This window comes from Eublepharis macularius, chromosome 10 (assembly GCF_028583425.1).
Source record: "Eublepharis macularius isolate TG4126 chromosome 10, MPM_Emac_v1.0, whole genome shotgun sequence".
Classification (NCBI taxonomy): domain Eukaryota; kingdom Metazoa; phylum Chordata; class Lepidosauria; order Squamata; family Eublepharidae; genus Eublepharis; species Eublepharis macularius.
In genome coordinates, this window is record NC_072799.1 from 63,306,439 (window position 1) to 63,330,744 (window position 24,306).

A 24,306-nucleotide genomic window follows, 5' to 3' on the forward strand; every position below is an offset into this window, starting at 1 on the left:
CTACCTGCTTTGGTTGTTGCCATCCTAAATATTTTGCTATCAGTTAGAAAATAAGCCACATTGCTGCTCACTCCCAATTTCAGGTCATGTATGAACAAATTAAATAACACTGGTCCCAACAGCAATCCCTGTGAAACCCTACTGCTTGCTATAGCCAGTTTTTTACCCACCAGAGCTCATTTCTTTATACCATGACTGCTAAGTTTACTCGGGGACCTTTGATATCAAAAGTTTTTGTTAGTTCAAGTACATGAATGTTGCTGAATCAACCACATCCACAGGTTTGTTAATCTTCTCAAACAACAAGCTTCCCCTTCCCTATGTTCCTTCTCAGGAGACAGTATGGTATACTGGTTAGTGACAGTCAGACCTGGAGATTCAGGTTCAAGACCCTATTCAGCCATGAAGATCATTAGCTGACTTGGGCCGGTCTCCGCTGAACCTACCTCACAGGTTTGTTGTAATGACAAAATGAGAAGGGAGAACCATGCACACCACTCTGTGCTCCTGGAAGCAGGGAAGGTAAGAACATATGGACGGACAGATAGCTCATTCTCAAGTTCTTTTATGAGAGTGAAAAGTGAGAAAACAGTTAATTATAACTATTTTTGTTGTCAGGCAGAAACTCAGGTGAGGGAGCTTTTAAGGAAGTCCAGTAACTATCGGGCTACTTGGACCATTTTAACTGATGCTTACTGGTTTGTATATAAACATTTAATTTAAAAGTAATATGTCAGGAGTATCTGAACTTTCTTCTTTTTGATAAAAAAATATCCTTTAATAAAAATATCCTTTAATAAAAAATAATAAATATCCTTTAATAAAAAAATATCCTTAAAAGGAGTTCATCCTTTTAAAAAGAAATAAAAATGTGAATTCTATTTCCTGGCTATGTGATTCTGTATGATATGAAAAATAACATTCCAGCCTTCTCATCTGTAGTCCCCTGAGGGATCAGAAACATAAGATGGATCGGAATCCAGTTTATTGAGTCAGGTTATACTGATTTTTTAAAATGAAATGTGACTCCTAACAATGGTGCAGTAGATGGGGAAAGCAGACAATCAACTTTGCATTCTACAACATTTGTTAAGAGTCTGCAACCTGACCTCTCAGGGCCAACTTTATACATTGTAGGAAAGACGAATTCTCATTTGTTCACTGCAGGTTTCCACGGCAAACACTAGAGTGGAAGTGCATGTCTGAAAAGAAAGTGCATGGCAAATGAGAGTTAAAACTAACTGAGGCCCCTGTGCATTTGTTTACTTCTCTCTTTCAGCTATGTCTCCCCTCCACGTTACAGTGATTCAGATACACACAGTGACCAAATGTGCCTTTCTTCTAATGTCTACCCTTCTGAAAGTGGGCCCTTATGACTCATATATTCTCAAATAACCAAGGCATTCCTGATGTTAGATGGCCCCCTAGCCAACGGCAAGCTATTGATTCTAGACGTTATAATGCAGGACAGAGAGAAGGAAGGCACTCTGGGTAGAGAAACTGGAAGGAGGATTTCGCTGTATTTGGTATGAGTCATTCAACATTCCAGTCTTTTGAGAATCAGTGTCTGTTATTTCTAAGCTTAGAGCATACAACACTAGTGGAGGAGGGGAAGACAAATAATCATAACAAAGAAAGAACAAACAAGTATTTTTTTCATACTTTTCCTCGTATTTGGTAGGTTTCCCAAAATAGCCATATTAGGGGAAATATTCTATTTCACACACTCCAGTTGGCACAACAAGGCCATAAGGACTGAAACCGCAGAGAATTTGGGTTCAGTCAGACAGCAATAGCCAACACTTTCCCTCTCAGCTGGCAGTTCTGCATAGTTTTTGTCTTTGCTTTACCCCCTCAAGTATCACACTGCACTGTGGCTAACTTACACCTTATTATTATCATGTAAAGAAATCAGGGGACGCTCCTTTCTAAATGAGTGTTCCCTGTCACCTCTGTAATATGTAGTAATGACAAACTCAGGGCTTTCCTGTCCAGAATATAGAATTTCCACATCAGCCACCAACCTGATTATTTAATTTCTAGGCTCCTCTGTGACAAAGGTAATCAGCAGGCAGGCCCTCAAATCTTTCATTAAAAAGGTGGGGCTGTAGACAGTCTTACATTTTTCCTGTGCAGAAAGATTTCATCCAGAAATGTAGTATATTCTTACAATGCCACATAGATATTTATAACTTTTTAAAGACATTTTTCAGTCTTTGATTTCTTGATATACACAATTCAACTACGGGAATGGTTTTGTCTGTAGTATATTGTTATGTCCTTTAGCTAAGACATGAACTTCTCAAGTCTTGGTCTTTTAACCAGCAAGACTCCATATTTGTTATTTGCAATTGCAGGAGCAAGCAGTAATGCATGTGGTTCCAGAATGAGAAATGCATGATTCTGGGATAAAAGGCCGCAACTTAATTGATTACAGCCATTACAGCATTGACACTGCATAGGACATGGATCCTCGGAATGGCAGGTGATGTGAGCCCCCTAGCCAGGCATGACCTGGCAACTCTCTGCCACCCAAGGGCAAAGCTTGACGATGGCCCCCAAGCTGGATATGCTCTCTCTTGGCTTTCCCCTCTTATCCCGTAAGGGGACCCCTTGAAATGGGGATGAGATAACCAACTAGCACTGTCTTCCCCCCACAGATCTGGCCCAATGCCCCAGGAACTGCCCCATGCAAGTTGTGACAACGAAAAACAACCACACCAGTCAGGAAGCCAATACAGAGCAGGAGAGAGGGTGCAAGCAGGCAGGAGCATTAAACACTCGCCCACATGCCCCACCTGTTGCCACATTGCTGCCCCTGATATGGCAGCCCAAGAAAATGTGAGAAAGGGAGCTTGACCCCCTGCCAACCCAAGCACTCCTGCGGTAGCACAGGCCCAGATGCTGGCCCCAGCCCAGCCACCATGGTAGAGCATCCATGGGGACAGGGAGAAGAATCTCTCATTACTCCCATACCACACAACACAGCCCTGCAGATAAGTCTGTGGAGCCCCGTACTAAGATATCCATTTCACAGTCAAGTCAACTAACCCAGTCACTATTTTTTAAAAATATAAAGAATTGAAAAAAGTGTGGGTCTAACTAGTATTACTTCATAAAAAGTAATACTTAACAATTCTAGGGTGTCAAACTTAAAATTATAAAAACAAACAGGGCAGTAAAATAAATGGTACCTTGTGACGCAATCGTATAAGAGGCTGGTAGGGTTTGAAGCTGAATCCTTCCTTCACCGGCCATCCTTGCACTCCCAGAATCACACACACCAGGAAAGAAACGATTGTCCACCATGTAAACATCCTTTCAAGAGTTGTGCCTAAACAAGAAAACAATGAAAAGTATTATTGCCAGAAGAAAGTACAGCATTGAGTTGTAAATAGCAGGATGCTTGAATTTGATTGGTAGACTTGAGCAAGCGCTGGTAAATTAACACAGTCCAATTCAGCCATCACTAAAAATATTGTTTCCATTATACTAAGTGAGAAACATTTCACTGAAAGAGGAGGAAGGATTCAGCAGCTTTCGTGCTCCTTTTTTCAATTGTAGAAACGTGCTTACAAGGGAAGGATGCTGGGAAGAAGAAAGGATTCCCCTCTTGCTAAGGCAAGCTGGCCAATGTCCTCCAGTAACAACAGCACATCCACGACACGTTTCTCATTCACTGTCACACAAAAAAGGAAGCAAGGAGCCATAAAAAGAATGCAGAGCTATGAATTAGGAGCATGCATAAAAATCTCCTTAACTTTGGCTGTGGTTCATTTGGTTCATAAATTCTTATTCTTTTTTCTTTATTCGCCTCATTACACTTGCTTTCTTTATTACAGTTGTTTGTTTCTTTCCACTGATTTTAATGGGAAATTGTAGCTTTCTTTTCCTTCTCTCCCCTCTTCAATTTGGATGAAATTTTCAAGGATTGTACCCCTCATGCACAGTACTGTCCTTGGTGAATTTGAGGCAAGAGAAAACATCCCTGTTGTTCATTTACTTATAATTCTCATAATCAGGGTTCATGGGGAGGGTGTTTGGCAATGAAAGTAGGTGTTGGAGACAAATAATAAATAAACTATAGGGGAATCATACATTAGTCTATCCTCTGACATACGCAGGAAATGGTGATGAGCCTATCCATTAGCATGCACAGAAAACTGGAATATTTCTAAACAAAAATAGTGTATGAGTAAAAGGAGTAAAATGTTACTCCTGCTCAAATTTTATCACGCTGTACTCTGGCTTTTAAAGCATTTCTGTCCCATCCATTCTCTAATACTAAAATGAGCTAGACCATGAGAAGACTTCTAAAAACCCAGAGAATTGGAAGATACTGCTCCATATATGAAGTAGCAAACATTTTATTTTCATATAGTGGCATAACAGCAGTCATGCTGTAGACCAGAAGGCAAGATGGCAAATATCAGCATAATATCAGAGAGGGTTTTTTTGTAAAGGAGCCCCGTGGAGCAGAGTGGTAAGCTGCAGTACTGCAGCCCAAGCTCTGCTCACGACTAGAGATGGGCACGAGCAGAAAAAAAACCAACCATGATATTCATTGTTCGTTGCCATCCACGAATAGGGACTCACGAACAACGAACATGGTCCTGTTCACAAACATATTCATGGTTGGCTGTTCATGGGGACCAGCAGGCTTTCCTTCAGCCATCATCCAAGTCAAGATCCCTACTGCACCACTCCCAGAAACCTGACCTGAGCAGCAGCAGGAAAGGTACCAATAATAAATAATAGCTTAGCCCCAGAGCCTGGCAGCAGCCCTGGAACTTGAAGGGGTAGATCCCTATCCCACCACACACAAAGAAAATTCAAGCTCCAATGCACTCTATCAAAAGAGCAACTCTCTCTCTCTCTCTCTCTCTCTCTCTCTCTCTCTCTCTCTCTCTCTCTCTCTCCACTATCTGAAAGGCAGAGCTGGGAGCCCCCCTCCCCCCTGCTCTTTGCTCCCTTGATGTAACAAATTTGGAGCTCCACACTTGAAAGGAAGACCTGGAGATAAAATGTAGATGACTGGGGAAGGCAATGGCAAACCACCCAATAAAAAGTCTACCAAGAAAACGCCATGATGTGACGTCCCCCATGGATCAGTAATGACTCAGTGCTTGCACAGGGGACTACCTTTACCTTTACCTACCAGAGAGTTCAGAGTACCAAAGGGCATTACAAAGGGAAGATGTTAGGTTGCATGCATCCAATCAGCTTTTCCATTCATGAAAAAAGGGGAGGTGGTCTTCTCTGGCTGCCAAAAAGGCTATGCTGAATATTATGGGACCTGGGTATCATGTGGCATGGGATGGGGCTGCAGTAAGGAGGGACATTAGGTGAGATTTACAGTGCAATCCTAAACAGAGCTACTCCAGTCTAAGCTCATTGATTTCAATGTTTAGGATTTCACTGGGCATTCACTGTTTAAGATTGCACTGCGAGAAGGCTGGCTGGATTCACCATTATCCCATCACCACAATGGACTATGTACATAAACTCTACTCCTGACCCTCTCACATGCGCACCAACCTTTGTGCATGAAAAGCTACACACATCACAAGCCACGTATCTTAGTCAATGCATAGTCAATTCAGCTCTCACATACAATAGCCCTGAATATATGCTGTGATATGATGGAGAAAAATGCTGGATTTAGATTTGATGAGGCATGGGTTCTAATTTCTATTTGACCACAAACTTTCAGAGTAGCCTTAGGCAAGCCCCAGATCCTCATCTGTTCAGTGGGAATATTAATAACCTGCCTCATTGGCTTGTTCTGAAGACAGATGATATCGATACTGTAACAGCTTTGCATATAAAAGAAATGCAATAGAAATGAATAGAAAAGCATAGCAAGACAGATTTGCCTGGCACAGGATGCTAATGTAGCTCTCTGGGTGCAAGCCACTCAGCACCTAACTTTAAGATCAAGGTGTAAAATGGATTTTACAGGCCACTAGATAGCTTGTTTTCCTGAATGTCAAAAATAAAATTTCATTTTAGCTAATGATATTTTGCCAGCGTGTTTCATCTTGAGAAATAATTGAAAAAGCAAGGCAGAGAAGATATTTTTGAACTTAAAGTTCACCTACAGCTACTTCTTTATATGACGTTTATATAAAGAACACAGGATACACATTATAATTTTGATCACAAAAGTTTTATGGGAATTTCTGTTAATTAAAAGGCGCTTTAATGTACTTATACAACCATGCATATAGACAACTGCTTGAATAAATAATTGGCAGCTTCTTAACAACACAATACTGGAAACCATGTAAGTAAAAAAAGAAAAAAATTCTGTCTACCAGAGACTGTTTCCACTATATTGAGATGTCATTGCTACTATTTACACTGCCAGTCTCTCTCCAAAAGCAAACAGTAGTTAGGTTTTGTTCTCGGTTTATGTAGAGAAGAGAAAAAACACTGTATCTTCTTTTTCTTCTAACCCAAAGCAACAATTAAAATTATTGCATTTTCCTACTTTAAGCAGGCTGAAAATTGTTTTGCACTATTATTAAGTCTTTTCTTGACTATGTATACCACTACAACATTAGGTAAGATTTTCTTTTTCTGGCTGTTTGGTTATTTTTTTTAAAAAAAAAATGCGGCATGGACTAAGATCCCAATCCCCTGGTGGGGGTTCACTGGCTCCCACCCTCCACCCCTGCCCCTGCTTACCTGGCCGGCAAGGGGGGGAATGTGTCTCCCAGGGTACGCCCACGGGCGGCACAGCATGCTCCCGGGTGGTGCAGCATGCTCCTGCACACTGCAGCCGCCTGATTCAGGCTGAATTTGGCCTAATTCGGCTAGATTCAGGCCCGATTTGGCCCAAATCAGGCCGCTACAGAACACAGGAGTCCGGGGAGTGCAGATGACCTGTGCGATGGCATCGCTTCCCGGAAGTGACATCATCATACAAGCTGGGAGTGCACACAGTGCATGTACAACAAGAAAAACTAGAAGGTAAGTGCTAGGCCTCCAATCTCCCACTAGGGAGGACAGGGGACCTGGCAACCCTAGCATGGACTGATATGAGGTAGACAAGCCTTCCTCAGATCTCTAGTGGGAAGTTAAGATAGATGGCAACCAGAGGAGTTGAGTTTAACCAACTATAGCAACCTGGTCCCTTTTTTCAAAGGCTCAATCAGGTAATTACCCCATACTTTGCACAGAGGTAAACAGAGTCGGCCATATTCACTCCTTGGATAGGAGACCTCCAAGGAAGACAGGGGTTGATACACAGAGGAAAGCGATGACAAACCACTTCTGCTCCGCCCTTGCCTTGGACATCCTATGGTTGGGTTTGCCATGAGTTGTCTGCAAGTCAGCAGCACGTGGTTTTTCTTCCTTCTTCTTCACTTACCCATTTGGAGATGAACTAATGTAAAGGTTCTGAATTGGGGAAAGCTTTGCAAACTATTGTTTTCCCCAAGTTTAATGCAGGATTTTGTCTTCTCCTTTATGATATACCAAATCAAATATGGACTTCCTCAATAATAGAATTAGAAGACACAGAGCAGAAGTTATTCTTCCTGTCATAGGCAACCCTATGCAGAGTTACTCTAGCTACTTCAGTCTAAACCCAGTGGGCTCTTACATTGGCTTGGATAAGATACCCAAAATGAAAGTTTTATAACATAACAAAAAGAAAGATTCTAAACCTTGAACTGAGACTATCATGATTTTCTGTGTGACCCATTTGAGACAACTTTGACTTTTAAAAAAACAAAATCAAGGTCAGAGATTAATCTACGGAAAAAAGGCCATTTTCAAGAAAGCGGAAGTACATTTTTCATACATTCTTGTAGTGATTTGCATAGATGTTTGGCAGAATGCCATCTTTTGTGAATTGCCCTGTTTCTAAATCATATTTGACACATTGCACAATTAAGGCAGATGCCATGAAATGTGGATTCAGACAGTATGAGCTATAATAATCAATAACTGCCTTGTTTCTTGCTACTTACTACAGATGACACAGAAATAGATATACAGCCAAGAATGCAATTTGCATACAGTTTCTTAAAAAAAAATATTTAGTTCAGCTCATTTTCCTATCTGTCCATTTCAGATAATTTATCTTTGTACTCCCATAAGACTGGAAAATATCAAACGCATTCAATGGGAAAAAACAGTAAAGAACAGCATGTTTTAGTAACACTCAACAAAATCCAGACTTCTGTGAGCACAGAGCTGGGAATGCAATCAGTGGCTCAAAGATACAATCTCTGGTCTTATGAGAATAAATGTCGTTCTCTTTTGTTCAAACACCTCAATATTTTAAAATATGTTTTCTAGTATTCTAATTTATAGTATGCTCCCCAAAGAGGAACCTAAAATATAAGAAGCGGGAATGGATATTTGTTCATTACAATACCCTACATTTCCTCCAATGATTGTCCTACATGATTGTCCTCTCTTCCATCTTATCTTCACAACAACCCCGTGAGGTAAGTTAGGCTGAGAGTGTGTAACTGGCCCAAGGTGATCCAGCAAGCTTCCATGGCAGGGTACGGATTCAAATCTGAATATTCTGGATCCTTGTCCAACAGTATGACCGCTACGCCATGCTGGATTACGCTCCCCCCTTTACAACAAGGATTTGAGGTTGGCAAATATGGGGGGAGGGGTATCACCCCATTTCATTCTCACCAACTGCCTATTTGCTATGGTCACCTAATGAAAATATAGCACCGGGTCTCTCCATTCAAAAGACAACTCTTCAGCCCAAACTGACTATCAAGCAGTATGATCAGGGGCTCATGTAGAACTTTCACTACTGGTGAAAAATTTCACTCTTAGTGAAATATTAGGATGTAACTACCGAGTCACACCAGGTTTTATCTGTCAAGCTTATCATTTACAAGCTTATCATTTCCACTTCATATTTGGAAAAGGAATAAATCCATAAGCCTCAATACGTTTGTCATTTTATATTGGTTTATTATCCCGGCAATTTTGCTACTTCATCAATCTTTTCTATAGCAATTCCATTTACTTATGAATTACAGTCGCTGAGGAATGTAAATGTAGGATGAGTCACTCACAAAGCAGAGAGCTCAACTGAGTGCCAGCAGGGGAGCAGCAGGTCTTGCTCTACTCCATAGTTCAGACCTAAGTTTGCCAGGTCCTTTGGAGGCTAAAGTGGGGAGAAGGGGGTTGTGTGTGTGTGGGGGGGGGTGATACTTCAGAGCACCCTGTGTCACTCCAAGAATGACACCATTCCAACTGTGACAGGGAAGTAATGGATTGTGCCAGGGCCAACTGAGTAAAAATCACCCCCAAACATGGAGGATCCAGAACATGCAGGACTGCGCTTTGCCCCCATCATCGCATACCTACACCTGTCCCCCTCCACCAGCCAAGTGAGAGTGGGCAGGGGGCAGGGATTGGGGACACCGAATCCTCACCCACACCGGGGGACTGGCAAGCCAATTCAAACCGCACGCAACTACACCTCAAGACAACTTTTAATTGATGGATAGCTCACCAGATCTACACAAGAAGCAGCTGTTGACTAATTAGTTCAACTTTAAATGAAATAAAATTTACTATTGCTTCTTAATGATGGTCAGCACCACTGAAACAGAAGGTATTATATTATCATTCTATTCTTCCAACAAGCTCAGGACAGCATACATGGCTTGCCCCTCCCCATTGTATCTGCACAACAACCCTGTGAGGTCCTTTAAACTGAGAGTCAATAACTGGCCCAGGGTTGTTCAGTGAGATTCATGGCAGACTGGGGATTTGAACTCAGACCTTAAAGATACTAGCCTGGCATTCTAATCACTAAACCATAATAGCTGTCCCTCTTCATTTCTAGTTTTCTAAATTAGAAGTACACACTCTGGCACTAAGATAGAAAAATACAGTTTATCCCTGTTCCCTCTTTTCCATAAAAAAGCACAGCTAACAAACAGAAAGAAACCACATTTTGATGGTTGTTGTGGTTTTTCCGGGCTGTATCGCCGTGGTCTTGGCATTGTGGTTCCTGACATTTCGCCAGCAGCTGTGGCTGGCATCTTCAGAGGTGTAGCACCAAAAGACAGAGATCTCTCAGTGTCAAACAGGAAGACCACGGCGATGCAGCCTGGAAAATCCACAACAACCATCCTTCTCTGGCCGTGAAAGCCTTCGACAATATATTAAGCCACATTTTCTTTGCTTGATTTCAGTCACACTTGGAAAATGAATGAACACTGTTATTATTGTCAGAAGTTTGTTATGGACACAGAAAAGAAATAATTTAGAACATCTGAAATCACTGAAATAAAAACAAAGATTTTTACAGTATACATAATTAAGAAATGAAGAAGCATTTATGCATTAGTTACTTTAAATATTTTTTTCCATCTTTCCTGGACTCTAGGTGGTTCACAGCAGTTTCAAAATAACGCATTAAAGATATTACTATGAGAGATTATAAACAATGTCATTAGTTAATCAGAACCCAAAAGCCCAAGGCCGGCATGCCCATTGAGGCTAGGCTGGCAGCCACCTCGAGCACTAAGGCACTGGAGGGGGCACCGGCCTGGGGGTGGGGGCACACATCACAGAGCTCAATTTCCCTGTGCTGCTGCACCTAGCCAGGCAGCGGCAACTGAGTGGGCAGCCTCCCAGGCCTCCCGCCCAGTTGCTCTGTGCTGCCATCGCCGCCACCACCACCAGCAGCACACAGCTGTGGTCCAGGTGTGACAGGCGGCTGGGGTGCTGAGCGGAGCAACTGAGCCAGAGGGCTGGAGGATGCACACCACCATGCACCACCCCAGCCACCTGCCGCACCTGGCCTGCAGCTGCTGCGTCCAGCCAGGAGCACATGTGGTGGCAGCAGCATGGGGCAGCAGAGCGGGCAGCCTCCTGCTCAGTTGCTCTGAGGGCCAGGCGCAGCTGGCAGCCAGGGTGGCCAGCTGTTCCTGGTCCGCAGTGCAACTGAATGGGAGGGCAAGAAGGCCCCCTGTGCACTGCCCAGCCCTGCATGATGATGTCACACGCAGTGTGACATGTAGTCCGGGAGCGCATGAACGTGCACATAGCAGCAGCCCTTAAGCTGCCTCAGGCACCAGCTATGCTGGCACCGGCCCTCAAAAGCCCTCCTAAAAATACAAACCTTGCAATTCTCTGTAAATATGATTAGAGTCGTGCTCTGGTATAATTCCTCTGGGAGATTGTTCCCAAGCCCCAGAGCAACCACCAAAAAACCCATAGCTCTATTCCAACAACCAATGCAAACTCTCATAAAACAGCCCTGTCAGCATCAGGCATGATCACAGCTTGTTTGCTCTGCTACTACTTCCTCGTTCCATGTCCCCTGTTCTCTGGAAGGTGGAGCTTGATCAAACTCTTCCTGGTTGGACCCAACTCCAGTTCACCATGAAATCTGAATGCAAACGACTCCAAAAATTTATTCTTGCATTCTCCTTCTGGGTTGCAGTTGGTGGCAATCCAGCAGGAGCCACTGCGTCACAATGCTTTATCTTGTGTAATTGTTGTTGCTCTAGAGAACACTTTTATCCTCTTGGGGCCAATCATCTAATGGGAGAGAGAGAAAGAAGGAAGGGCAGAGAGGGAGAAGGCAGGACGGAACTTGCTTCCCAATATGATTTTTCCCAGGAAAGTGGAGATCCTGCCTGGAAGATAGCAGGTGTAACATTTGCATTTAAATAATTTAGATTTTATTTTTCCTTACTAACATGGGTTTTTTAAAGTTTTTCCTGTTAGTTAAAATGTAAGCCTCTGAGGAGAAAAGGAGCGGGGCTGGACAGATGACTGGAGTGCAATCTGATTGGACAGTAACTACACTCTATGGGGAGGAATTTGTGTGTTTCTCAGAAAGAAGATTCTGGCTAAATCGGGCAAGTTGTGTGGAAGCATGAGAGTGTCTGTGTATTTCTGAGAGAAAATATTCATTCTGGGCAAAGCAGGCAACCTGTATGGCTCCTGAACTGGCTGTGTGGTGTTCTGAGAAATTCTGTCTACGTTAGGTAAACTGTGTGCGCTCCTGGGAAGTCTGTATATATTTGAGTGAGAAATTAATCTATCAAAGTCAAGCAAGCTGTGTGGAAAGGCCTGAGTGAATCTATGTTTGTGTGAATGTGAAAAGAGTTTATTCTGTTAGTAAAGTCCTATGTGGAAGATCACTGTGTGACTAAGGCTGATTCCGCACACATTGGATAATGCACTTTCAATGCACTTTATCAATTGTTTGAGGTGGATTATTTGTTCCGCACACATAAAAATCCATCCCAAATGATCTATAAAGGGGATTGGAAGTGCATTATCCAACGTGTGCGGAATCACTCTAAGTCTATGAATAACCTTTAAGAAGATATAATTACTTTTAAAACCACCAAGCTTAAGAACTATTCTGAAACCAATACATTTATCACAACTCTGCAACCATCACATTTATGTAATTACAAATATATTCTACTTTTGCTTAAGAAAAAATATCCTTTTTTACCTCACAATCACCCTCTCATGCTGACCATTCTATCAAACTACCATCTCAAACAAGCCTTCCTGTATTACAAGTTATAACAAAAAGGTCTAAGGCGAAAGCCTTTGGTGTCAGTGAAAACCTTTGTGGGAGCAGGTAGCAATATACAGGTCACACAAACACAGAACGAAAGGTGTTCTTGAAGTAAAGTTGAGTTTGAGTAAAGTAAAGATCACCTAAGCTCTGTATGAGTGGAAATATTGGAAGTGTTTATTAAGTATTGTGATTAACAGCTCATAACAACTTTATTGAAGACTGGAAGCACACAGACAGAAACCAGGCTCAACAGGAGCCAATTTATACATTAGAAAACCGCACCCCTTTTTAGCAACAACCAATACAAAACAAGAAGTTAGAATCCTTCGTTTGCATAAACCATATACATTGTAACTTATTTCCAGTATGGTGATTGGTCGTTATTATACAGATCTGATTGGCCGCTGCCAGCATGAAACAACCAATAGTGACGAAGGCTTCAGGAGCCTTAGCTCAGCCTGAAGCTATGCCCAGTGTTTATTAGGACCTAATGTATAATGTTTAAGCTAACATAATCATAAGCATAAGCTTAAGGTAATATAAGGGGGAGCTGAACTAAAGGTCCAAAGGCAAAGCTTATAAAAGGTTTTAAAAGGATGGTATTTCAAAGTAAGTAATAATTGTTTATTATTTATTTATTTTCATTATTTAGAGGCTGCCTTTCTCACTGTGTAGTCTCAAGGGTGACTATGCAGACAGAATAGAATGTCTCATAAACAGTAGAAGTCTAGAAGGTGAGCAACTGGGACACTTAACCTTGGTTCTCCCTGAGTTGATAGGCACTTGAGAGGAAAGCATCCTACGAATAAGACTTATCCTAAACAGGGTTTCCCCAGTCTAAGACCACTGATTTCAGCCAGTTTGACTGTAGTCTAAATATCAGGAAAGACTGGACTCTCTGACACCTTTATTTTGTTCCTGGGCTTTCCCCTCCTATCTCTTCCATTCTCTGCTTCTGACGGGTATTTTCTTGGGCAGGGGGTAATGGAACATAAAGTCAATTTCTGTTGATGTGACCAGGAGCTTTTCCAAATTGTGTAGAACTGGCATGACTGTTTATTTACCTTCCCCCTTTTTGTCAAATCCCAGTAGTGCTTATAATAATGGTCCACCGATTTCCAATTATTTTGTTGTTCCTTTCTGTGAAGTGCAGTCTTGGGCCTCTGATACACCTCTTGTAATAGAAACCCAATCAGGTAACTTGAAACTCTAAAATCCAGGAAGACATTTTGCTGAGAAGAATGTCTGAAGCCTCTCTACACATTTAGAAGGCAAGAGGGTATTTGGATCCTAGCCTTTTAGGTTGAGAGTTATGTAACCATCAGTTACTCACTAACCAAAATGAACTGTTCCTATGCAGTGAAGAAATGTGCCACATGTGCAGAAAATAGAAGTTGAAGAACAGTAACTTTACAAAATGAGCCAGGACCGTCATAGTCTACCATTCGATTTTCTAAACGGCTTACATTTTAGTCTCAACTGAAAGTATAAAGCCATTACAATGTTTTTTTATCTGACCTTCAAGGTTCTTTTCCTCAATACTGGTATAAGAGTAAGGAAAATTATTACATACCTACTCTTCTGACTTCATTGCCTGTTACTTTGATGAGTACTTAAAATGTAAATTAAAGAATATTCCTGTTAGGACAGGATATGTATAAAATCCCAGAGGTATGGTTTCTACAGCTTCTATTTGTTGCTGTAGGGAAAGTATTTCATATTTTGTCAAAGTCATACAAAATGTGTCTTAAATTTATTGCATAATTTGATTGCCAGAATGATTATTTCTGCCTTAAAAAGCAATTGAAAGGGAGTTCAGCTCTTCCTAAAACAATATCTGACTTCTATTACAACTTTATAATATATAACGCAGTAGGTATATTAATGCTACTTTTCCTTAAGGACCATGTTTCTAAATAAGAGAATCAAACTGATTATATTAGTTACAGTGAGCTGCTAAAATAACTTCATCCAAAATTCAGTTCATGCAATTTCATTATACCCTTGAAAATACCACACAGAATCACAATCTGGAACTGTTTGAAGCCCCAGAATTTCCCCTCACCTCATAAGATGACAGTATAAGTCACAAAAATCCAAAAAAACCCCACCCAAACCCTAAGATAAAGCATCACATAAATTAGAACAGAGTAAAGATGCATAGGATACATCAAGGGTTCCCAGAATGGCGCCTGTGGGTGTTATGACACCTGTCAACACTTTTCCTAGCACCCACCAATTGTTTTCAGAAAGTGGGTGGGGCCAGGTGAAGCTTTGCCCACTGGCAATCTGATCATCTGCACAGATACTAAAAAAAATTGCTTCTGCAGCAGCTGACACCTTACACAATAATCTTCACTGACTGACAGAAGACAAGTTGCATGTAAGCAAGAAAATGCTTTCAAACAAATTCATTTTAAAAGGTATCACGTTAAGTAGTGATTCTTCCTGAAATGTTGAAAAGTTGCTGTAAGAGTTATACATATCCTCACTCCATGACATTTTGAGGTGGGCTCCACCTCCTGTGGCAACCATTTTGTAGTTGTCCCCACCAGCCTGTGTCAGAAGGTGCTTGCAGTCTCAAAATGGTGCTTGCAGGATCAAAGATGTTGGAGGACCCCGAAATACTTTAAATCTCCTGACAAAGTACCCTTAGCATTTTGTTCCCAAGTTATTCATCTATATATATATATATATATATAAAGACAAGTGTCCTGACTGACTCATCAACATCCAGCCCAAACCCCTGGACCTAGAAGCGTGAAATTTGGAGAGGGTGTTCCTTTTGTGGTGTAGAGGCTCACTAAGAAGGGATTTTAAGAAATCTGCCCCCTAAGGGGGTAAAAAGGGGTAAAATGTGTTTTCCCAAAGGGATACAGCTTCCCTGTGTGGTTGGGAGACTACTCATGCCCCTCCCCCTGCCAACTGCCAACTCAGCCACTCTGCCCTGAGGTCATTTGCATTTGCAGCCCAACATTCTAAACAGTATGCAGGACACATGCAGTACTCAGGACACATTCAATGACTCCCAGTCATTGAACGTGTGCTGAGATAAAAATACACCGCCCCTCTAGGTTTGCCAATCTCCCTGTGGGGCCTGGCTTTCCTGTGTAGCTGGCAGGCTGATGGGTCAGCTGTGAAACTGTGTTCTGAAGTAAAAATTAGGTCAAGGAAACTGCAGACAGTTCAAGAATGACAGTACAAGACTGAACAGGGATTTTATATAAAAGTCAATATGGCAACTGAGTTTTTAAATGTTCATGGAGAGATGGTGCATGCCCTTTCTTGGGACCATTTCAATGTGAACCTCTTGCATGAACCTGCCAAAGTGCCCACCACACCACCCCTCCCTCAGTCCAACTCCACCTCACACCTCTCGCAGCCATCACTTTTTACTGCCCCCAAGAAGCCTCCTGGCAGACATCATGCAAGATACACTGACGCTAAAAGGAGGAAGCAACTTAGAGATGTGACAAAGAAATATGCACATCGTACTCTTGCAGTGCACCGAGCAGCACTAGCCAAGTACCAGCAAGACCACTCTGAGGTGCACAGAGCGGCAGAGTCTCTCTATGAGCAAAGCAATCCTGGAAGACAAGTAGAGAGGTGCTTACTTACATGGAAGGTCAAGGCTCACTCAGGCATGGCATATGATCCTTCACTACCTTCAAGTTGCCTCTTAAACTCATCCATGCAGAAACACCCCTGTTCGGCATCTCAAAACAAAGCAACATGGCCCAAGTGCTGTGGAACTGTAAGCTCATTGTTTAGGATGAGAGCACAATGGCGCACAAGGGGTGTTTTGAAGCACTGAGCATAACCCTCAAAGATGTCAGGAGCAATGAGAGAGGATCGGGGGAATCACCATCCTGCTGGCTGAAGACTTCTGGCAGACACTGCCAGCAGTCCCAAGGGAAACTCGAACTGACAAGATTACCATGTGTGTCAAGGTGTCGTATCTGTGGTCCCTCATCAGGAAACCCTCACTAAGAAAGTACATGAGGGTCCACTTGAGAGGCAAGGTGTTCGCTGGGGAATTCTCTGAACTCCTACTAAAAATAGGAGACAGAGAGTATCCTGAGTCCAAGGGAAAGGTGACCATCCCTGCAGGCCTGAGCACAGTAATGACAACCCTAGCAGACCTAACAGCCATGATATACCCTGATATCACCACTATCATGGAGAAATCCATGGAATGGCTGTGCAAGCATGCCATTCAGATCCCCAAGAATGACATTAATGAAACACAACTTCTCCCTCGAAGGGGCAGAAATGGAGTACAGTTCTGTGGACTCAGTGGTGCAAATGGATGATGCAGTTCACTATCCCCTGGAGCTCCTCAGCACGCTCAAGCCTCCTGGCTTCCCAGCCCACAAGCTTCTCCTCAAAGTGGGGGCTCCAGTGATGCTGCTCTGGAACCTCAGCCCACCCAAACTCTGCAATGACATCAGACTGCGAGTGAAAGCCCTCCACAGGAACATCATCGAGGCCACACTGTTCACTGGCAGTGCTCGGGGGGAGTCAGTGTTCATGCCATGCATACCACTCATACAATCAGATAACCTCTTTGAGGTCAAGAGACTGCAGTTCCCCCTCAAGGGCCAGACACCGAAGGTGGCAGGAATTTACTTGAAGGAGAACTGCTTCTCACATGGGCAGTTCTATGTGGCCCGCTCCAGAGTGAGCTCTCCCAGCAGCCTGGTGATCCTGGCACCTGAGGCGAAAACCACCACTGTGGTCTACAAAGAGGTCCTTCAGCAGAAAAAAAAATGTTCTACGTATTTTTCACTTTATTTATTACACTACAATCTTTTTCTTTTTAAAATCTCTTCAATAAATGTTACATTTCACTTCATCAGTTTTTGGCATCAACATGGTTCGCTTTATTCAAACACCTTTGTGAAGCTCGGGTAGTATGCTAGTATACTACAAAACCAACTAAAAAAACACACACCCACAAACCAAATAATTTTATACTGCCTGCCTGCCTGCCTGCTGCTGCTGCTGCTGCACAGTAAGAACCAAAACGAAACACACAAACTTTTCAGTGAGAGGGTGTCATCATAAATTGGTTTCCTGGATTTGGTTCACCGTTCCAGAAGTCACTTTAACTAAACAAAATTTCCCTGAGTATTTCCGGCTCGTTTGTTTCATTTTGCACACACCCAGTAGTTAAGACTATGCCATGCCCTTTTTTCCACTGTCACCCTGAGTAAAATGATTTGCTAGAGGTTAAACACTCAGGTTTAATATTAACACAATAAAGCTGAACTAAGCTTCATGTCTGTTTTCCTGCAATAAAACTAAAAACAAAAACACTGAACGATGCCAAAGCTAAAACACCTAGGGTATCAATTTCTTTCTCAAACTACCAGTTGACTAAAGTAGGGCAATGATTTCACCCCAGATTCTTTAGTTCCTAAGACACGGATTTAAATGGAGTGTAATAAAATGGGAAGAGTAAAGACTTAACCCCTTCTCACTACATTGTTGAGACTGTAATCTCACAGCCATTTCTGCAATGCTATAGGGAAAGAAACACGATAAAGGTATTATCCTTAGAGGCCTCAGAGGAGTCTTTTTAATAGAATTGACTCATGCCTGTTGATCTCATTTTCCCATAAAGCACCACAGCTCTATCTCACAAAACTGCTGTATTTACTAGAATTGATATTTGTTATCAAGTCTAGAGGGTAGAATTTATATGTCACAGCTTGGTTCTTCTAAACTGGGATTCTTAAATTCTTAATTGCAATACTCTCTGGGATTTGTCTATCTGATGATGGTACATAAGGGAAATCAGCTACTACTCTATGTTATGATGAAATAACACAAATACTGTGAAGAGATGAATATTTGATAAATCACTACTTTTGAATCTTTTTAACTGGCTGATTTTGGCTATTGGAGATGGGATTTTTAGTTATACATTTTTTAAATGTATACATTCATTCATATAAATATGTGAACAAATGAAGCTTTTTTTCAACTGAGGAAAGACTATTCACCCATCTAGCTCAGTATTGTTAACTGATGGCCAGAAGCTTTCCAAGAGCAGAAAGAGAATTGTGAAGTGGTGATGGACAATGAGACAATGGTAGGAACAGAAAGGAAGCAAGGCTGGGATATAGAAATGCAGCAACAGACCAAGTTTTGATAATGTCATGCAGGCTAAGCAAGGAACTGACTGTCAGGGGAAAGGTTTAAAGGAATGTCAGAAATGAAGACTCAATAAGGGAGGGAATTAGCTGGAGCATGATCAACTTGTGAAATAAATCAGGATCCTGGAATCACAGAAACTAGGAATATAGTCAGGGAAGGAAACACACTAGAGCAGTGGTTTTAACTTTTCTAGGTAGACCTGGAACCCACTAAACATGGAACCCACTGGGCAGCAAGCACATTATGGGAAGATATGTGACATCAGAGTCATGCAACAGGAACAGGGGAGTCTTGAATGATAATCTTTACTGGCTTCAAGGCCAGGACCATGGGCAACAGACCCAGAGAGCTGCAAACTAGAAACACAAGCTGAGCACCAGGAGGAGTACCATGGTGAGGGACAAGCCAAAGATCACAACCATGTATGAGTCCACCACAGAGGGACTAGGGCCGAATCCACACTACCTATTTGATTCCACAGCTTTTTCGCAAGTGGCGCGCTATTCATGCAGATACTCACACGCTTTCCTGTTCCGCGTGTGCCCCGCCATCACCACGCCACTATTGCACCTTCCCTCCAAATCACGTGATATTCGCGGAAATCCGTTTTCTTCTCTCTTTTTTTAACAGTGCATAATGGTCAGTATACCGGTAAACCAACTCTAGTGAGTAGCGGTTTGCGCGGGAAAAGAAACGGTCACCGGAGCATGCACATGTCGCATGGGGACCGTTTCCCTATTGAGTTCCCCAATTTTCAAGAGTGTGAGGTGCTAAGCTGGGCAATCCTGTATTTCCAACAATGGTCGTCTCCAGTGAACAGCAGGTGTGGGAAACAAATTCAAGATATCGGTATACTGGATAATTGACCCCTTTTTTAAAAAAAAAGGGAAGTGACATGCACCGTCAATTCTGAAGGCAGAGGATGGAACTGCCCACAGTAACGCTGTACTCGGTGGTGTGTGGAGAACTGATTGCACCATGAAGACGCACTGGAAGGGTGGATGTGAGGACGCACAGCTTGGTAGCGGAATAAAGGCGATTGCCACGACAGCACAAGATAAGCGGAAGATGAGTGAGAGTGGATTTGCCCCTTATCTCATCATCCTTTTGTTCCTTTTAGCATGGGCACAATGAGAGTCAGGAGGCATAGTATACTTGAGCTTTATTCATGTACACTCGCAGGACGTCCTTCCAAAACATAGCACAAAAGATGGTATCTCTATAGTGACTCATGACCCAACAGGTGAGATTTTGTGAACCAACTGAGGGTCTAACCTATGAGTTGAAGACCACTGTAATAATAGTGTACATTAAATCAGTAACAGAAAATGTGAACATGTTCCCAATTGGGCTACTGTACCCATACAATGGTGACAATGGCGAGGACACAAGAATCAATTCTTTGAACATTAGTGATAGCATTTGTGATCTGCTGTATAACCATTATTTCTAAATACACTGCCACTCCAGTAGATCCTTTTCTACCCACTTATACATACACATCCTTATGAAAACATAGTTATCACTGAATTTAGATGCAAAACAGAATACTGCATTACTACTAAAACAACCTGCTACAGACATCGCATCTGTTGAAATTAACACACTGTCATGACCTAGAGACCCTCACTCACATTCCTGAATGCTGAGCCACAGCCATTTCAAGATCCCTAGGAGTACCAGGAAGGCTCTGATATGTCTTTTGTGAGGCTTTCCAGGTCCATTCTCTGTGTGTGAACACCTTTAGCAAGTAACTCTGGACACAGACAGGTAAAATATATTATTGGTATTTATTGATGAAAGAACATAGGAGCATATGCAAAGCAGGGCCATTTCCACACGGGCAAAAATTCCGCAAGTTTTGCACAATGAATCACTTACCAGCCACCCACTTTATTGCGCCTTGTTCCGCATCGTATGGCATCGTTCCGCTCCCAGCAGTGCAGACACACAGCAGAAATTGCGGTGCAGTGGGCGGTGACTGCCCCCATCACAGCTGACGTTGGGCCCTTAACATCCTGTCTCCGCCTTTTTTTTTTGTTCGGAAACCGAGTTTTGCATAATTTCGTAATTTCAATAGGTAAATTTGCCGTGCCTTCCACATGGTGGCTTTTGATTGGCCTGCTCATTTGCTTGCAAATTGGTTGCACTGGTTGGGAGCCAAAAGAATTCCATGAACGAGTGTACTTTCAAAATCAAAAAGAGTCCAGTAGCACCTTTAAGACTAACCAATTTTATTTTAGCATAAGCTTTCGAGAATCAAGTTCTCTTCTTCAGATGCCTGATACAAAAGTGCATTGTCCGAGAAGTTGCCCTCCCGCCTGGCCCTGGGCTCTCTCCACCCCAGCGCTGCATGACAGCAGAGACCTCTTGGCTGGGGCACGAGAGGAGCAGGGGCGCTGGGGTTTCCTTGCCGCCTGCCCTCCTCTCCTCTCCTCCTCTGCCCCAGCACGCTCTCGCCCTCCCTCAGGGCACAATCACCATCCTCTCAAGCCTGAGATCCCCCCCAGCCCCCAATCAAGGTGCACTGTGGAGCCTGGTGGGGATCACGGCACTTCGCAGCCCCGTCCAACTTGGCGTGCGCGGAAAGCAAAAGTGCTCCAGCACTGCCTGACAGCGGAGCCCTCTTGGCCAGGGCGCTGGAGGGCCAGGGGTGCCAGAGCTACCTCGCCACCTGCCTCTCTCTCCTCTCCTGCCCGAGCACACTCTTGCCCTCCCCCAGGGTGCAATCGCTGTCCTCCCAAGCCCAAGATCCCCCCCAGCCCCCAATCAAGATGCATTGTGGAGCCTGGCGGGGATCACGGTGCTTCACAGCCCTGTCCAACTTGGCATGCGTGGAAAGCGAGAGCACGGAGTTGGGGGGGGGCTGCAACAGCTGAGTGTTGGGGGGGCTGATGGCTGGCCAGGGTTGCAGGGCCCACCCACTCCTTTCCCAAAATGTTTCTCCTCTTGAAACAGTGCCAAGGCGCAAAGAGCTCCTTTAAAAAACAACAACATGCCCAGCTGACACAGACAGATGGAACTCCACCATTTTCCAGGCACTCACGGAAACTAAAGGAAAAATAGGTGATCTTTCTCTCAGTACAAAAATCTTTCTCAACGCATAATTCACAGTGTATTGGATTACATGCCACCCCACTGAAACTTTGTAACTGCGCAAAAGCTATCTATTGTTTTTTTTAAAAAAATATATTTGTTTGGACTGCCCGCCAGCACAGAAAAGGAAAAGGGGGACAGGCTTCCTCAATGGCGGAATGTTCCAAATAGTTAAGAATCGTCTTCAGAAGTTCCCACCAGCTGCTTATAAAGCAGAACAAAGTGGAATAAATGGAAGCCGGATAAGATAGGTATTGTCGGGTTTGAGCAGTAGAACAGCAACAGTATGTGCTATACTTAAGCCCGTGTGGAAACGGCCCAGGAAACGCTCTTCACAAACATTTAGGCAACACACAAAAACAAATAAAGCCTGCTATTCTGATTACAGTCTGTCTAACTAAAATACTGCAGGCTAACTATCTAGCAATTCTCTGACTTGGTTCCAAGGTTGGTTATTCTAACCAAGGCATTAGCAAAGAGTCCAACTCTAGTCGTCATAGAGTGCCATGGAGCTGAGAGGCTCCTCTTCTCACATAGTGGTAGACAGTAAGGGCTGAAAGGTAAGGTATTGAACTTTGCCTAGAGACAATTAGACTTCTTGAGGTAGTCAGCCCACAAAACCAAGGAACCAATCAGGGCTCAACAACTTAATTGGCATTACAGCATGAGAAACTATGGGGAGTGCAGCTAGGAGATGACTTTAGCTACCAGGCTCCAACTTTCTCAACGACACTTTCTTACAAGAACAAAATAACCTACAGGTGCATCCAATAAGCAGGCCAATGAATCTTACTCACAACAGGCCTAGTATTGGGCCTGCACAAACAACAGCCTAAACCCAAAGTTTCAAACTTAGACTTTTAGGAGCCTGTTTAAGGGCATTTTCTTTATATGCACATAGAAGGGGAGTAGGCATGAGTAGGGTTGCCAGGCCCCCTCAACCTCCCGGCAGGGATTGGAGCCTGGCACTTACCTGTAGGGGTGGGGGGTGCATGCACGATGCATGCGCGTGCTACTGCAAGTGCGATGACATCACTTCTAGGAAGTGATGTCATCACACAGCCCCTGGGAGTGCACCCACGCTCCACTGGGGCCTGGATTGGGGACGCTGCAGAGCGTGGAAGCGTTCCTGCCCTCCACAGTGGCCTAAAATGCACCTGTTTTGGCCCAGATTGGGCTCATTTGGGGCCCGTTTTGATGTGGATTGGGCCCATTTTGAGCTGCTGTGGAGTGCAGGAGTGCTCCTGCGTTCCGCAGTGGCCCGAAATGGGCCCGATCCATGCCAAAACAGGCCCCAAACAAGCCCAATCTGGGACAAAACTGGCACACTGTGGAGGGCAGGAGTGCTTCTGCATGCTGCAGCAGCCCCAATCCGGGCCTGATCCAAGCCAAAACAGGCCCAATCCAGGCAGCTGCAGCACACGGGCAGCACTGCAGGGGAGCACGCATGGAAGGTGCGCTCCCCCTCACTGGCCAGGTAAGCGGGGGCGGGGGCAGGAGATTCCCCGCCTCCGGCAGGGGTCTGGCATCCCTAGGCATGAATATGCTGGACCAACTCCTGCCTAAATGCAACCACTAACTCATTAACCCAGGGTCTGCTTTTTTGAAAGTTCTCAATCATGGATCTGAAGCATATGTGCATAAAAGATGGCAATCACATATAGGTATGGGTCTGAGCCAGCATACTCATTCCCACTCTTCCTCTACATATGTTAATTTCAATTTGCATTATGTTGTCAGTAGAGAGCTAGTGATTACTTCTTTCATAAGGATTAAAGGCAGCACTCAGTAAAGTATAAATACCGCTATTTATGGGATTTTATCTTTTTAATTGCTTGAACTTTTTAAAAAAACTGCTCTCCTTTGAAGAAAAGGTTTTACTTTGAAGTTACAAAGGTCAAATTTTTGATAAGTCTGAATGTAGCACTGAAAGAAATGACTGCAGGAAACTGAACTTGTTCTGTCAAATCTTGAAAGAAGCTTGAGTTGCTAGGGTAATGTAATATATTCAATAGCGTCTTAGATCTGTCAGCTGAAGAAGGACCCAGCACCTACTCGCAAGATTTCAGTCTTTAGGTAAAGCATGGGAAGAAATTTGGAGAAGTACAACAGAAACATCATGCATACTCTGGTTTCTTCACTTGGAAAGTGGGCACAGACATAATAACAAGAACTGTATAGGATAGACATCACAAAGAGAAACATGCATTCTATTGCATATGCAGACAAGCAAGTGTGAAATGTTTATGAAATGCAGAGAACGAAAAACAGCTTGCTTTGATGCAGTTTCTGACACAAGAGGATTTTATAAAATGCTCAGGGTATGGATTTATGTGGTGCTGATTATTTCATGATAAAACTGCTGTCCTACTATATCTCATCTTTGCCCCGTTCTCTGTTCTCTGTACAACAGCACTACCCCCCCCCCCACACACAAATGCTGGTAATTCTGATTCCCGGGAAAACATGCAGGTATATTAATAAAATATGTTATCAATCAG

At 43.2% G+C, this 24,306-nt stretch overlaps 1 protein-coding gene across 1 annotated transcript in view; it reads right to left on the bottom strand.

Moving 5' to 3' along the window:
* FSTL5 (follistatin like 5) overlaps positions 1–24,306 on the bottom strand; it is a 578,210-nt gene that overhangs the window by 516,324 nt on the left and 37,580 nt on the right. The window contains exon 2 of the mRNA XM_054990327.1: positions 3,195–3,334. Coding sequence (XP_054846302.1) covers positions 3,195–3,317 — 123 coding nt within the window. The 5' untranslated portion in view covers positions 3,318–3,334. The remainder of the gene's footprint in view (positions 1–3,194; positions 3,335–24,306) is intronic.